The sequence below is a fragment of the Micromys minutus genome (assembly GCF_963924665.1).
Source record: "Micromys minutus genome assembly, chromosome: 4".
NCBI classification, from domain to species: Eukaryota; Metazoa; Chordata; class Mammalia; order Rodentia; family Muridae; genus Micromys; species Micromys minutus.
Genome location: NC_137973.1, coordinates 77,260,009 through 77,274,083, shown reverse-complemented (window position 1 = coordinate 77,274,083; position 14,075 = coordinate 77,260,009). Strand labels below are relative to the sequence as shown.

General features: G+C 43.2%; 1 protein-coding gene across 4 annotated transcripts in view; it reads right to left on the bottom strand.

Annotated features, from left to right (window-relative positions):
• Positions 1-14,075, bottom strand: part of SSX2IP (SSX family member 2 interacting protein) — a 38,664-nt gene that overhangs the window by 4,505 nt on the left and 20,084 nt on the right. For 2 of the 4 annotated variants that reach the window (XM_080915630.1, XM_080915631.1), the window contains exons 7-13: positions 13,456-13,531; positions 13,191-13,371; positions 6,855-7,005; positions 5,325-5,461; positions 4,801-4,974; positions 689-803; positions 27-192 (exon numbers count right to left, since the gene is read on the bottom strand). In XM_080915630.1, coding sequence (XP_080771756.1) covers positions 27-192; positions 689-803; positions 4,801-4,974; positions 5,325-5,461; positions 6,855-7,005; positions 13,191-13,371; positions 13,456-13,531 — 1,000 coding nt within the window. The remainder of the gene's footprint in view (positions 1-26; positions 193-688; positions 804-4,800; positions 4,975-5,324; positions 5,462-6,854; positions 7,006-13,190; positions 13,372-13,455; positions 13,532-14,075) is intronic. The other 2 variants (XM_080915633.1, XM_080915632.1) reach the window with 2 other exon arrangements.

Sequence of the window (14,075 nt, the reverse complement as noted above, 5' to 3'; positions counted from 1 at the left end):
TGAAACGGTCATTTAAAACCAGATACCTGTGTTCAGACACACATGAATGTGTCTGGCAAAAGTCTGAAGTAGAAGGTGAAGCAGGAAGAGATTTAGTCAGTTTTGATGTGCAAGCTGGCACCCCATTAGCCACACTGTGTGGCTTCTTTTGCCGTGGCCGTGAGTGAACTATAAGATTGTCTGGATCAGAACCTGGTTTACAAGCAAAAGAAAGAACAGGGCACGTGGTAAAATATCAACCATGGAGATCACCAACCAGGACCAAGCATTTGCAATTTAGAGTGGGGTTTGAGGAAGAATAAATTAACTGCTGTCTCTGTCATAGTCTCCAAACAGAGGGGCTGAGCTTAGAAATGGTCAGTTTCTAAGCTCACAAATTTTCAAGAACATGGCATTATCATAAGCTCACAAAAGCACTTTTCATGTGCACACTTCGTCCATGAGCTCCACTCCGACTGAAGAAACCATTATGCTGATTTTTGGGGTCAGGTAAATGGTTACTTGGAAAAGTGGAGTTCCTGGGTCTGATCGCCAGAACCAAAACACAGGTAGGTAGAGAGAGATTAAAAACAGAAAATTCTCACAGGCCATCCTGTGCACACTGGGGCTGCACATCCTGAGTACACACCCTGTGTACACAATCTGTGCTTGACTTTCTTACATTCTGACTCGACATGTGAACACTTACTTCCTGAGAAGGCACTGAGAAGTCTCACGTTTTCTGAGTTCTGGTGGTCGAAGGTTGTCATGTTTAGAAACTGCTGCTTTACCCAGCTAGCTCGCTCTTCTTCAAACGCCCTTCTCTGTGAACAGGTGAACAGCAATTACTCCACTGTTAACATAACTTCTCCAGCTGGTTCCCCACTGGCCGCCTGCACCTTCTTACATGAAACAGTTACCTAGACACTAAATGACACTCAAGAAAATCATGTTTAAAAGATTAACACTGGGGGCAGGAAAGATGGCTGCTATGGTTAAGAGCACCTGTTGCTCTTACAGAGGACCTGGGTTCAATTCCCAGCACTCACATGCTGGTTCACAACCATCTACACCACCAATTCAGGAGGTAGTATCCTCTTTTGGCCTCGGAGAGCACCAGGCACACATGTGGTACACACATACACATGTGCTGCACAGACATACATTCAGGTGAAACACCCACATACATAGGCTAATAATTTCTAAATAACGAATAATAGAAAATCACAGACTGCACTTAATCCATCAACTGATGGGTTCAATGAACATACTATTAGCAGAAATTATGACACAAAGAACACACAACATAAAACTGATATCAGAAAAATCCCCCACTTCATAAACCAGCCACTTGGAAACCTTCTGACCTCACTGGGCCTTTCTTTTGTCCTGTAGTCATCTGCCAGTGGCCACCGCCACTGAGCCACAAGAAGAAACACAGATTACATAGGATCTTCTCCTGATCACATGATTACACAGGATCTCCTCCTGATCACATGATCACGCAGGATCTCCTCCTGATCACATGATCACGCAGGATCTCCTCCTGATCACATGATCACGCAGGATCTCCTCCTGATCACATGATCACACAGGATCTCCTCCTGATCATGAATGACCCCTAGGCCACACTTTCTCTCACTCCTCTGTCAGGGCCATCTGTGTCTCTAAGCAGACATATTCAGCTCCAAGGGCACATGAAGTGCTGGCTGCCTGAGGAAGAGGTGACAGCTTTACACATGTGGAGTCAGTGTGGGCAGCACCTTAGGAAGCCTAGCCCAGGCCTGTTACTCACACTTGAATATGAAACCAGGTATGACTAGACATCTGGGGAAAACAGCAGCGGAAGAGGAAAAAAAGTGAAGATAATAAACTTACTGCAAAAACCAATGTTTCTAGAGTTCTGAAAATACTGTCACATAGATTATAAGATTCAAAATACATATAAAACAATATGTATAAAGAAAAGAAAAATTAAGTACATCAGGAAAAAAAAAACAAATTCTGAAATAAAAAAAAAGTGACTGAAATAAACAATAAAGCTGATCCTAAAGACAGTTTGGTGATCCAAAGAATAATATAAAAAATATTCAGAACCAAGAACCCAGTATCAGCCCGTACTGGCTGGTTTTGTGTCAACTTGACAAAGGTGAAGTTATCACAGAGAAAGGAGCCTCAGTTGAGGAAATGCCTCCATGAGATCCAGCTGTTAGGCATTTTCTCAAGTAGCAATCAAGGTGGGAGGGCCCAGCCCATTGTGGGTGGTGCCATCCCTGGACTGGTAGACCTGGGTTCTATAAGAAATCAAGCTGAGCAAGCCAGGGGAAGCAAGCAAGTAAGTAACATCCCTCCATGGCCTCTGTATCAGCTCCTGCCTCCTGACCTCTTGAGTTCCAGTCCTGACTTCCTCTGGCGATGAACATGGATGTGGAAGTGTAAGCTGAATAAACCCTTTCCTCCCCAACTTGCCTCTTGGTCAGATGTTTTGTGCAGGAATAGAAACCTTAACTAAGACACAGCCACAGCCACACCTGAGGGCCAGGCACAATCTAACATCAGGGAGAAGTCAAACACAGGGGAATAAACAGGATAAATTGCCTCTAAATGGAAGACATTGGACTCTTCCAGATGAAAAAAATTAAGTGTATCCTGGGGAGATTAGGAACTATGAAAATCCCATAAGCTTCTACGAAGGGTGTGGAGTGACCCACAACATTATCTACAAGGTAACATAGGATATATCTAAGCTACAACAAAATTAAAATTAATTCCTTCATTTTTTTGTTTTCGGTTTTTAAGAATATTTTACTGTGTGTGTGTGGGTGTTCTGCCTACATGTCTGTGCCTGATGCAGAATATGCTTCAGACCTAGAATTAGACTTACAGGTGGCTATGAGCCGCCATGTGGGTGCTGGGAACTGAACCCAGCAGCTAGTGTCGTAGCCTCTAAGCCATCTTCCGATCCCCCTTCTTTCAATTTTTGAAGCAAAAGCTAGAAGTTAAAATTAAATACCCAGCCAAAGCAACCTAATATATTTGAGATATTCCAGGATTCAGAAAGGCTAACACTATGCAGCATTTCCGTTTAAAAGGACAGCTTAAGATGGTAACACAGACGTCACCAGGAAGCCAGAAAGGACTAGCTGTAGCTGGGAGCTGTAGGGCACACAGCAGTAGGGTCTGACTCGGGAAATGACCACAGGAATATCAGAGGATGATACGGCCTCCCTGGCTGGCAAAGTCGGGCTGAGATTGCAGTTCTGCAGCAGGATGGCCTTGCATGAGGCCCTGGGTTCAATCCCCACCATTTATGTGTTCAACTGCATGATCTGTTTATAGAATGAGTAACAGACACATAATCATATTATCAACAGTATTCTGTGGCTTTGAATTTCTAGACCCCAACTTTAGACAAATCACAGTATTTAGACTGATTTTTAGTACAGAGCAAAATCTAGGAGTGAAAGCGACAGACAATGAAAACAACAATCTTATAAAGGTGCGACATGAAGGAGTGAGCGCGAGACGAAGGGCAAAGCTGACAAGGGTCTCTGCCTCAAACGGTGGCACAAGCCTCTAATCCCACACTCAGCAGGCAGAGCTCTGGGAGTTCAAGGCCAATTCTACAGAGAAAACTCCAGAGCAGCACAGGCTACACAGACACTCTGAGCCCCACCAAGGAAAAAAATCAAAATAAAACAAAATTGTCTATTGGTAATCCTTCTGATAACTTTAATATACAATGTTTGAACCTTTTTAAAGTTTAATTTCCATTTTACATGTATGAGCGCTCGCAAGTCTGTATGTGTGCTGCATGTGTGTCTGGTGTCATGGGGGTCATGGAGGGATTTTGGATCTATGGAACTGGAGTTACAGCCGGCTGTGAGTACCGGGACCCAGCCTGGACAAGTACTCTTAACCACAGAGCCTCTCCAGCTCCGAAATGGAATGATAGCTTGTGCCACCAATACCCAGCTTCCCACAGACTTTCAGCTCAGCTAAGCAAACTGGGAAGGAGGAGGACACGGTCTCACTCCACAATATTTTGTATAGGTTGAGTTTTAAAACTATGTTGGGACACTGTGTCTTCAAGTTCTGAAAGGGCGCTGTGGGGGTGATGTACTACCGACAAAGGTGTTGTGGGCAGGAATGTACAGACGGAATGCACACATTCCTCTGTGAGGGTTGGCAAACAGTATTTTACTGTGCTTTCTTTTCTGTTACCCAGCTTACTTTTGTTAACCAGGATGCTCTGGGTACTGCCTACATGGTACCACATGTGCTGACTGGGGGTGAGGTGAGGGATGTGGGGGGAGGTGACAGATAGCCAAAGGAGCAGACCATCTAACAAAGACCACCACATACAGCCTCCCTTCAATTTCCAGGCATTTGTGCCATAACTGGGCCCCAAATCTTAGCACGACTGACTGTGTGAGGGAAGCCGTAACACCCAGCTCAGACAGCACCAGCAGCCCAAACACAGGCCGAGACCTAGTCTATCAGACTCCACAGTTACGGACAGTCTCCAAGTGTGGTGACCTTGCTTTCTGACTTCTGGCTAACGTTCTTGTTAACTGAAACATGTCAACCCAGGATTTTGTGTTAAAACCTCACTCTGAGAAAGGCTCAGGTATAGATACACTGGGATCCCAAACACAGTGTAGTCACTGGCCAGGTCACACAGACTTTCTACTGGTTTAAACCCACGTCTGAGCAGCCTGCTCAATGTTCCCCAACAGTGAGATTGGTCAGTGTGATGCTTCAGAAAACAGGACCTCAGAGCAAGTCCGTCTAGAAGACATTCACACTCTGCAGCCTCACCTCCAACCCCAAGCGAATAGCAGCTTCTGTAAAGCTCCGTCTTTCTCTCTCGAAATTCTTTTTTTGCTCTTTAAAAAGGGTCCACTCTTCTTTAAGGCGTTCCTTCTCTTCCAGCAAGTAACAGTCTCGTAACAGTGAGGTGGTGTCGTCATCACACGGAGTGGCCAGCTGCTGCTAATAATTTTAAAGTTTACAGTAAGTCAGGAAACACCTATGGCACAGAGTCAAGTTAAAGTGAGAACAGCAGGTCAGTTTGGCCAAGGACACACATTGTGAGGAATCAGCAAGCCAGTGAGAACCGGCTTTCCCACATGCTGCTTCCCGTGGTAAAGCAGGGACCATGAGAGGAAAAGACGTGGTCTAACCACCAGGGCAGAACTCAACTGAGATGGGAAATGTCAACTCTATAGACTTCTGCAGATGAAGAAGCAGAAATCTCCCGGGTTCGGTGATGTGTAGGGGAGTGCCTTCCAGAGGCTACAGCGGGGTTCAGTGGCGTGGGAAAGCCTGGCAACCCTCTTTACCTGTAAGAGCTGCTGCTGAGCCTTGATCATCTCTTTACACCGCTCAATCTCCAGCTCCAGCTTCTCAGTTTCTTGCTCATGGTCTTGTCGTGAGATGACGTCCCCTTCATTAAGGCCCTCCGAGTGTACCTTCGAAGCTGACGGAACCCCAGGGTGCTGGTTAAGTTTGTTGTCAACTTGACACAAGTTAGAGACATCTAGAAAGATGCCACCTCAATCGAGAAGGCACCTCTATCATACTGAGCTGTGGGCAGGCCTGTGAAGATTTCCTTGATCAAGGATTGATATGGGAGGGCCCAGCTGACTGTGGAACCAACCCCTTCCCCCTGTGAAGGTGGTCTTGGGCTACACAGGAAAGCAGGCTAAGGAAGCCACAAGGCGCAAGCCAATAAGCAGCACCCCTCCCTGGCCTGTGTTTCAGCTCCTGCCCTGCCCGTCCTTCCTCACATTCTGTGAGCTGTGAGGTAAACAGACCTTTTCTTCCTATGTTACTTCTGGTCTTGTTTATCAAAGCAAAAGAAACCCTAACTATAACAACCGGAAACTAGACAGGTTTTACAGCCACTGAAAATGTTCTGAAAAAGACATTTAAAAATCAAAAGACTATCACAACTTTTGCCTCTCTAGGCTTCTCATAGGTTTTGTAAAAGAAAGTCATTGTCTCTGGCATTTTGCATTTTCAAAACTGTGACAAAATTAAACATTTTAAAGAAAAGTAACTCCAGATCTGACAGCTCTACAGTTGTACAATTTTCAGACTAAGTAGAGGCAAAGGTAAGCCTTGTGGCCAACCCTTGGCTTATAAACAACATTTACTCGACACTGATGGGAAAGGTTAATAATGCACCTCATAGGGCCTCTGTTCTCCCAGTCTTCAGGAGCTGCTGGCTTACCCACAGAAGAATGCTAACAAAATCACACACGTATAAACATTCTGATGGGGCTGGAAAGAGTGGTACTAACAACTGTGAGTTCGCGCGTTAAATCCCGCAGAACTCAAGTCCAGACATGCTCGCTAAGAAATGGACATGAGCCAATGAGCACACGTGATGCAAAGCATTGTGGGAGCCACAGTAAGGACTGTGCTGTGCCTGTCATAGTTCCTGGCATTGGGACTAACTAAGACTCACCGGTTTGATAATTTCCATACATTTTAAGTGGACTTCATTTACTAAATAGAAATTTTAGGGCTGGAGAGATGGCTGAGAGGTTCCAAGTGTACTCCGCTCCTGAGAGGCCCCCTAGCACCCGTGTCAGGAGGCTTATTGCTACCTGTATAAGCTCCATGAGAACCAATGCCTCTGGCCTCCACGGGAACCCACATTTGCATGATTTGCTGGCACACAAACACTGGACTATGAGTGACACTGTTCTCTAAGGTTTGTTCTGAAGCCAAGTGCATTTCTCTCAGTGAGTGCAAAAGCTGGAACAGACCAGGAAGAGTCTGACCCTTGCTGTGCACAGCAGCTTGGAGCCCACAGCTGTGGACTGATCAGCAGCCCACTCTGCACACTCTGGAGTGGAAGTTACCTTGGTTATCAAGTTTCTCTACATGACTTTTCAAAATTCTCCACTGTTTTCTGATGCTGTTCGTAAGCTGCTCTCTCACAGTCTCACAGGAAAGGCCCCACACGCTGTCTCTGCTCAGATCCCCAGCATCTTCTTCTATATCGGAGATGACCTACGCACAAGGGAAGCAGAAGAGCAGCTCACCACCGTTCTACGTGTATCTGACTCACACACGTACAATGGCTTTACACATAAGCTCTGTGTCAACTGATAAAATCTACCACCAAATACCTAATAAAAAGAAGTTAACACTGATGACACACACACTCCCCGATCCAGACAGATCCTGTCTATGCAACACTGTGCTGGATGCTGCCACAAACTCAGTCTCAAACTGGGCACAAAGGCAGAATGCAGACTCAGAGAAGCAGGCCAGGGCCACAGAGCCAAGAGGGAGGATCTGAGTGGTCAGGCAGCTTCACTAAATAGCCTTTAGAGATTAGCCAGAGTCAGGCCATTAAAATGCTTATTCTCCTCATACCACTTCATAGATGACATGTTTCTCTCTGCTGTACTAAATCATGAAATTGGAGGAAATTTTACCAATGTTAAGTCACCACAAAGAAACAGTACTAAATATGCAGGTCAAACAAACATCTACATTAAATTACCCTTATTTGTTAGTAACATCCAAGCAGAAATACTTGAATAATTAAAAATACCTGTCAGGAGTAGTGCCAGGAGCCATCTAGGAAAAGCTACAACCTTGCAGGTCATCTTCCTGAGATGGTCTGTCATGGGCTGTAAAAGGACAGACTCACGCCCTCAGGCAAGGCCAAAGAGATTACATTTGAGGAAAGATTCCTGCCATTAATATTACTGCTTTTCCTGTTACTATTAAATATATAGCAATCACTAGGCATTGACCCACTTGTTTGAGCAGATTTCTGCAGACCTACAAAGATGTACTATCATGTAGTGATGCTATATAGACAAATAATGACTCTATAGAATTCCTGATTTAAATAATTTTAGGAAAAAAGGTTTTAGAGATGGTCTTACAAAGAGGAAATAGAATTACATCTTGCTAGAAGGATGTAATAAAGTTAGAATCAAGAATAAAATGTGACTATTTTTTGTAAGAGTAAGTAAAGATTGTATAATAGGAAATGCAATGCAATGAGCTTTTGTAATCACACTAAAAATAATAGACTTAGGACAATTTTGTGTTCAAGGAAAAACATTTAGGTCCAAAGATAAAGTCACAGGTGTGCACTATGATAAGGCCAGGCCATGAAAAACTGTTGCTTTGAACTTATAATGAACAAACAATAAATAACTGCTTTGAATTTATATTAACATCCTTCTGTAACTCCCATTTTGTGTAACATGTTATCTATGAAGTAATTTTCTAAAGAACCTTTTGTTGAAGTCAGAGAAAATAAAGTCGTTGAATGTTTTTGCTTGGGGAGCACAGCCCTATGCATCCATCCATCCATATGTATATGTCTATTTGCCTGTATGTATGTGTGTAGGTAATGTATACATGTACACATGCACGGACACTTGTGGCATTCACTGTGACAGTTAGGCCTGGCCTGTATGAGTATGAATGTGTATGTATCTGTGCATATTTGCCTGTGTAAAGCATCTTCATTCTTTTCCTTTCCTCCCTCTCTGGTTCACAAAGAGTTAACCAGCTTAGACAGAGAGGCTTCTGACAGATTCACTAGAGAAAGATACTAGCAATACGTGCTTTTACTTATTTCCTTGCTGCTAAACAGCATGTGTTAATCACCAGATATTACTGCTTATTAAAGCACAAGTAATAAAGATTTAAGTTTTTAGCACAGAACAGTAAGAGTTTACCTAGTGTGGGTTGATGTCAAGGTGGTACATGATTGGATAGTAGAGAGTAGGCGAGGACAGAGTTCTGGTAAGGAGAGGAGGTGAAGAAAACAGAGTCCAGTGGAGGCAACATGGAAGCAGATGTGGATGTTTCTCTCTGTGCATCTCTAGATGGATAAGGTTGTTATGATTATTTCTAAGGGTTTCTGTAGGTCAATTAATCTTACCTATGTAGGCAGTTTATATCTTTGTCAACTGGTTATAAGCTTATTGTGTAGAGGGAGTGTGGATTGAGAATTTAAAATATTGACCTGTTTGATAAGTTAATGATTGTGGAGTCATGTTTTTACTGACCAGTGGAGGAAAGTGTGTGAAAGCAACAAAAGACGGGTGAAGTGGACCATGCCTGAGAAGAAGCTGGGTTCTCTGAGTTCTTAGAGGCAGTGTGGAGCCACTAAGATAAAGATGCCCCGAAGTGCCATGTGGCCCTATGGGAACCAGCACTAGCACAGGACAGAAGGTGATCTTTATTTTATATTTACTACAACATTCTAGTGCTTATTTAAGCCGAAAGAGTTAAATGAAGCACAGAAAGTTATGTTTAATAAATAGCAAAGTTAAAGAGAAAGGAAGCCAACAGATTTTTTTTCCCATTTTTTAAATTAGATCCTCTGTATTTACATTTGAGATGTTATCCCTTTCCCTGACCCAGGTCCCATCCCCCTCCCCCTCTATCTGCCTTCACCAAGGTGCACTCCCTCCTGATTCCCCTCTCCTCCCCATTGCCTTGACATTCCCCTACATTGGGAGAACATGCCCTCCCTAGACCAAAAGCCTCTTCTCACACTGAGGCCAGACACTGCTATTTTCAGCTACATATGCAACTGGAGCCATAGGTCTCTCAATGGGTGCTCAAAGGTTAGTGTTTTATTTAGTTCATGGGAGTTTTGGAGGGTTTAGTTTGTTGATAATGTTGTTCTTCCTATGAGGTTACAACCCTTTTAGCTCCTTCAATTCTTTCTTTAAAACCTTCATTGGGGACCCCGTGTTCAGTCTGCTGGTTAGCTGCAAGCATGCTCAGCTGTACCTATATGACTCTAATACAGTCCCTGAGGAGGCATCTCTATCTGGTTTCTGCCAGTATTTCTTAGCATCAGGTATAGTGCTTATTTGGTGGTTGCATATGTGGTGGTTCCTGGGGTGAGGTGGCTTCTGAATGATCTTTTCTTCAATACTGGTTCCTTTATTTGACCTTGAATTTCCTCCTATGAGTGTACTGTTCTCCCTTCTAAGAAGGACTGAGGCATCCTCATTTTGGCCTGCCTTCTTTTTGAGCTTCATAATGTCTGTGAATTGCTACTTGGGTATTCAGAGATTTCTGGGGCTAGTATCTGCTTATCAGTGAGTGCATACCATGTGTGTTCTTTTGTGACTGGGTTACTTCACTCAGGATGATAGTCTCTAGTTCCATCCATTTGCCTATGAATTTCATGAAGTCATTGTTTCTAATAGCTGAGTAGTACTCCATTGTGTCAATGTATCATACTTTCTGTATCCATTCCTCTGTTGAAGGACATTTGGGTTCTTTCCAGCTTCTGGCTATTATAAATAAGGCTGCTATAAACATGGTGGAGCATGTGTCCTTGTTATATGTTGGAGAATCATTGGGGTATATTCCCAGAAGTAGAATAGCTGAGTTTTCAGATAGTACTATGTCCAGTTTTCTGAGGAACTGCCAAAACTGATTTTCAGAGTGGTTGTACCAGCTTACAACCCCACTGAAAGTGGAGGAGTGTTCCACTTTCTCCACATCCTTGCAGCATCTGCTGTCACCTGAGTTTTTGATTTTAGCCATTGTAACTGGTGTTAGGTGGAATCTCAGGGTTCTTTTGATTTGCATTTCCCTGATTGACTAGAGATGTTGAGAATTTCTTTAGGTGTCTCTCAGCCATTCAATATTCCTAAGTTGAAAATTCTTTGTTTAGCTCTGTACCCAATTTTTAAAATAGGATTATTTGATTCTCTAGAGTCTAGGTCCTTGAGTTCTTTGTATATAATGGATACTAGCCTTCTATCAGATGTAGGAGTGGTAAAGATCCTTTCCCAATCTGTTGGCTGCCATTTTGTCCTCTTGACAGTGCCCTTTGCCTTATAAAAGCTCTGTAATTTTATGAGGTCCCATTTGTCAATTCATGATCTTAGAACAGAAGTCATTGGTGTTCTGTTCAAAAAATTTCCCATGCCTATTAAGCTCTTCCGCACTTTCTAATAATTTCAGTGTACCTGGTTTTATGTGGAAGTCTTTGATCCACTTGGACTTGATCGTTGTAAGAGATAAGAAAGGGTCGATTTGCATTCTTCTGCATGTTGGCTGCCAGTTGAACCAACACCATTTGCTGACGAGGCTGTCCTTTTTCTATTGAATGTTTTTAGCTTCTTTGTCAAAGATCAAGTGACCATAGGTGTGTAGGTTAATTTCTGGGTCTTCAATTCTGTTCCATTGATCTACCTGCCTGTCTCTGTACCAATACATGCAATTTTTATCACAATTGCTTTGTAATATAGCTTGAGAACAGGGATAGTGATTCCCCCAGAAATGTTTTTATTGTTAATAGATTTCACTATTCTAGGTGTTTTGTTATTCCAGATGAATTCGCAAATTGCTCTCTCCAACTCTATGGAGAATTGAGTTGGAATTTTGATTGGGATTGCATTGAATCTGTAGATTGCTTTTGGCAAGATGGCCATTTTTACTATGCTGATCCTTACAATCCATGAGCATGGGAGCTCTTTCCATCTTCTGATATTTTCTTCAATTTCCTTTTTTAGAGTCTTGAAGTTCTTGTCATACAGGTCCTTCACTTGCTTGGTTAGTGCCACCCTAAGGTATTTTATAGTCTTTGTGACTATTGTGAAGGGTTTAGATTCTCTAATTTCTTTCTCAGCTTGTTTATCCTTTGAATAGAGGAAGGCAGTTGATTTGAGTTAATTTTATATCCAGCTACTTTGCTGAAGCTGTTTATCAGCTGTAAAAGTTCTCTGGTGGAATTTTTGGGTCACTTAAGTATACTATCATATCATCTGCAAATAATATTTTGACTTCTTCCTTTCCAATGTGTATTTTGACTTCTTTTTGTTGTCTAATTGCTCTGGCCAGGACTTCCAGTACTATATTGAATAGGTAGGGGAGAGTGGGCAGCCTTTTCTAATCCCTGATTTTAGTGGGATTGCTTCAAATTTCTCTCCATTTAGTTTGATGTTGGCTACTAGTTTGCTGTATATTGCTTTTACTATTTTAAGGTATGGGCCTTGGATTCCTGATCTTTCTAAGACTTTTATCATGAAGTTTTTAACCAACAGTTAAAAGTTTTTAGCCAACAGTTTTTAACCGTAGAATATGCAAAAAAGCTTTTAAGATTTTTTTGTATAAATTATCAGCAAGCATTTATTACAGTTAGAGATCTAGGAGGCCAGAGACCATCAGTATTTAAAGCTATATCTGAAGCTGTTTCCTACTTCAACCCACTCCAGGCCAGGCTTGCTCCCACCACAAGAGAAAGAAGGCAAAAGATGAAAAGAAGGGTCATTAGGTCACTCAGAGGTGACCAGTCTTATGAGCTAAATGAAGGTTGTGACATCAGCACTGGGATGTAACAGGTCAGGTCTAAGCAGAGCATGGGGACAAAGGCTTAGCGTACACTGGCTCTTGCCATCAGCAGTCTTGAGGCCCATGGCCTACTGCTGCCTCCTAGACTACAGACTGGGCGTCCCTCAGCAGAAACACTTGGGACTTAAGATACTTTTGGATTTTGTGGCATCTTTCTCCTCTCTGTCTGTCTTCCTACCCCCTCCGTGTAGTGTATGTGTGTGTGTGTGTGTGTGTGTGTAGACATCTTAGGTAGATGGGATGTAACCTCATGAACTGTTTAAAATGTACGTTGTATGTGCAATTTGAAAGTACTGTTTTGTGTGGCTCCGTTCTCACTGAGTTGTCTCAGGAGATCAAATGTGAATTTCTACCTGAAGCATTGTGTTACACTCAAAGCTGCAGCTGTGGAGCGGCTGGATTTCTATTTTTCAGATCATGAAGCTAAAACCTCACGACACACCTGCTGTTAACACTTAACAGGCTGATGAGATTCTCAGCAGATACTGGACAATCTGAGCATGATCCCTGGGACTATCTGGAGTGGTAGGAGAGAACTGGTTCCCACCAATTGTCCTCTGCTCCCTATATCACAACATTCTAGACATTATAATGATGGAAATAATTTTCAGGAGAAGTGCCAGGAGAGATACGGGTGAGATGGCACTCATGAAGTACTAGAGAACCGCCATTCCCAGATGTATGAAGATAGGCAGGGTGCAATTCTGGGTTGTCACGGTGACAATGGGTAGCAGAGCCATGATTGTCCTGTTATTCAAAAAACCAACAGACTGTCACTGAATCTCCTGCCCTGGTCTGAGCTGTGAAGTGAGCAGAGTCGGCTGTTAGAGAGCAACACTTACAACAGTGCCCGTGTTGTCCTCCGCTCTTTCTCTGGGTTTCTTCTTTTGGGGAGAAAGGAGAGAAATCATCTCCTTCTTCATCTGCTGGAGGACCTTCTTCAGCTCCGCATTCTCCATTAGGATCTGCTTCTGGCGGTATTCATAATCATTCAGCAGAATTTTGTACATTTCGTCTTCATTCCTGGGGCAGAAAGCACGGGTGTGAGAGCAGATGGTGACAGCAAACCCTGGTGCACTGACAGGCAGGTCACATGGCCGTGCGTACCTGGCTTCTGTTTTATCGGTCCTCCAGGAGCCTCGTTTTCCATCAGCTCGGCCCACATAATTTAAAACGTCCATGGCTACAAACGCAAGCACAAAACACAATCAGTCATCAAACTCTATCATGTCTGAGACACTCGGGCTCAAGCTAACTTGGTACTTAGGTCAGGACCCTTCAAATACCCTGAGGCTCAGGTGTTTCAAGTTTTACACTTGAAAACCAATCTTTCCTAGAACTCAACCACAGACACCTACTTACAAACTGTCAGGGAACCTTCCCGTACAATGGCAGAGGAAGCAAGCTAAACTTAATTCAGCGCTTGGACCATCACAGAAGTGCTGAGCCCCATCAACCACAGCATTGCTGCATCACCGAGGGAGCGAAGGCCGTCAACAGCACTAATGTCCTGTCTTCCCCAGAGGAAGACAGACTCATCTGGTGTAAGAAAAAATAGTTCTTCTAATTCTAGGACTAATAAGGTTAAAATCTATTGTTTCTGATTGGGCTTGGGACCAGAAACTGCTACTGACCCTCCAGGCTGCTGCTGCTGATACTTTACAAAGTTAACTTATGAAATCATCTCCTAACATTCAAGCCACTGTGATGGTTACAATCTTCATATG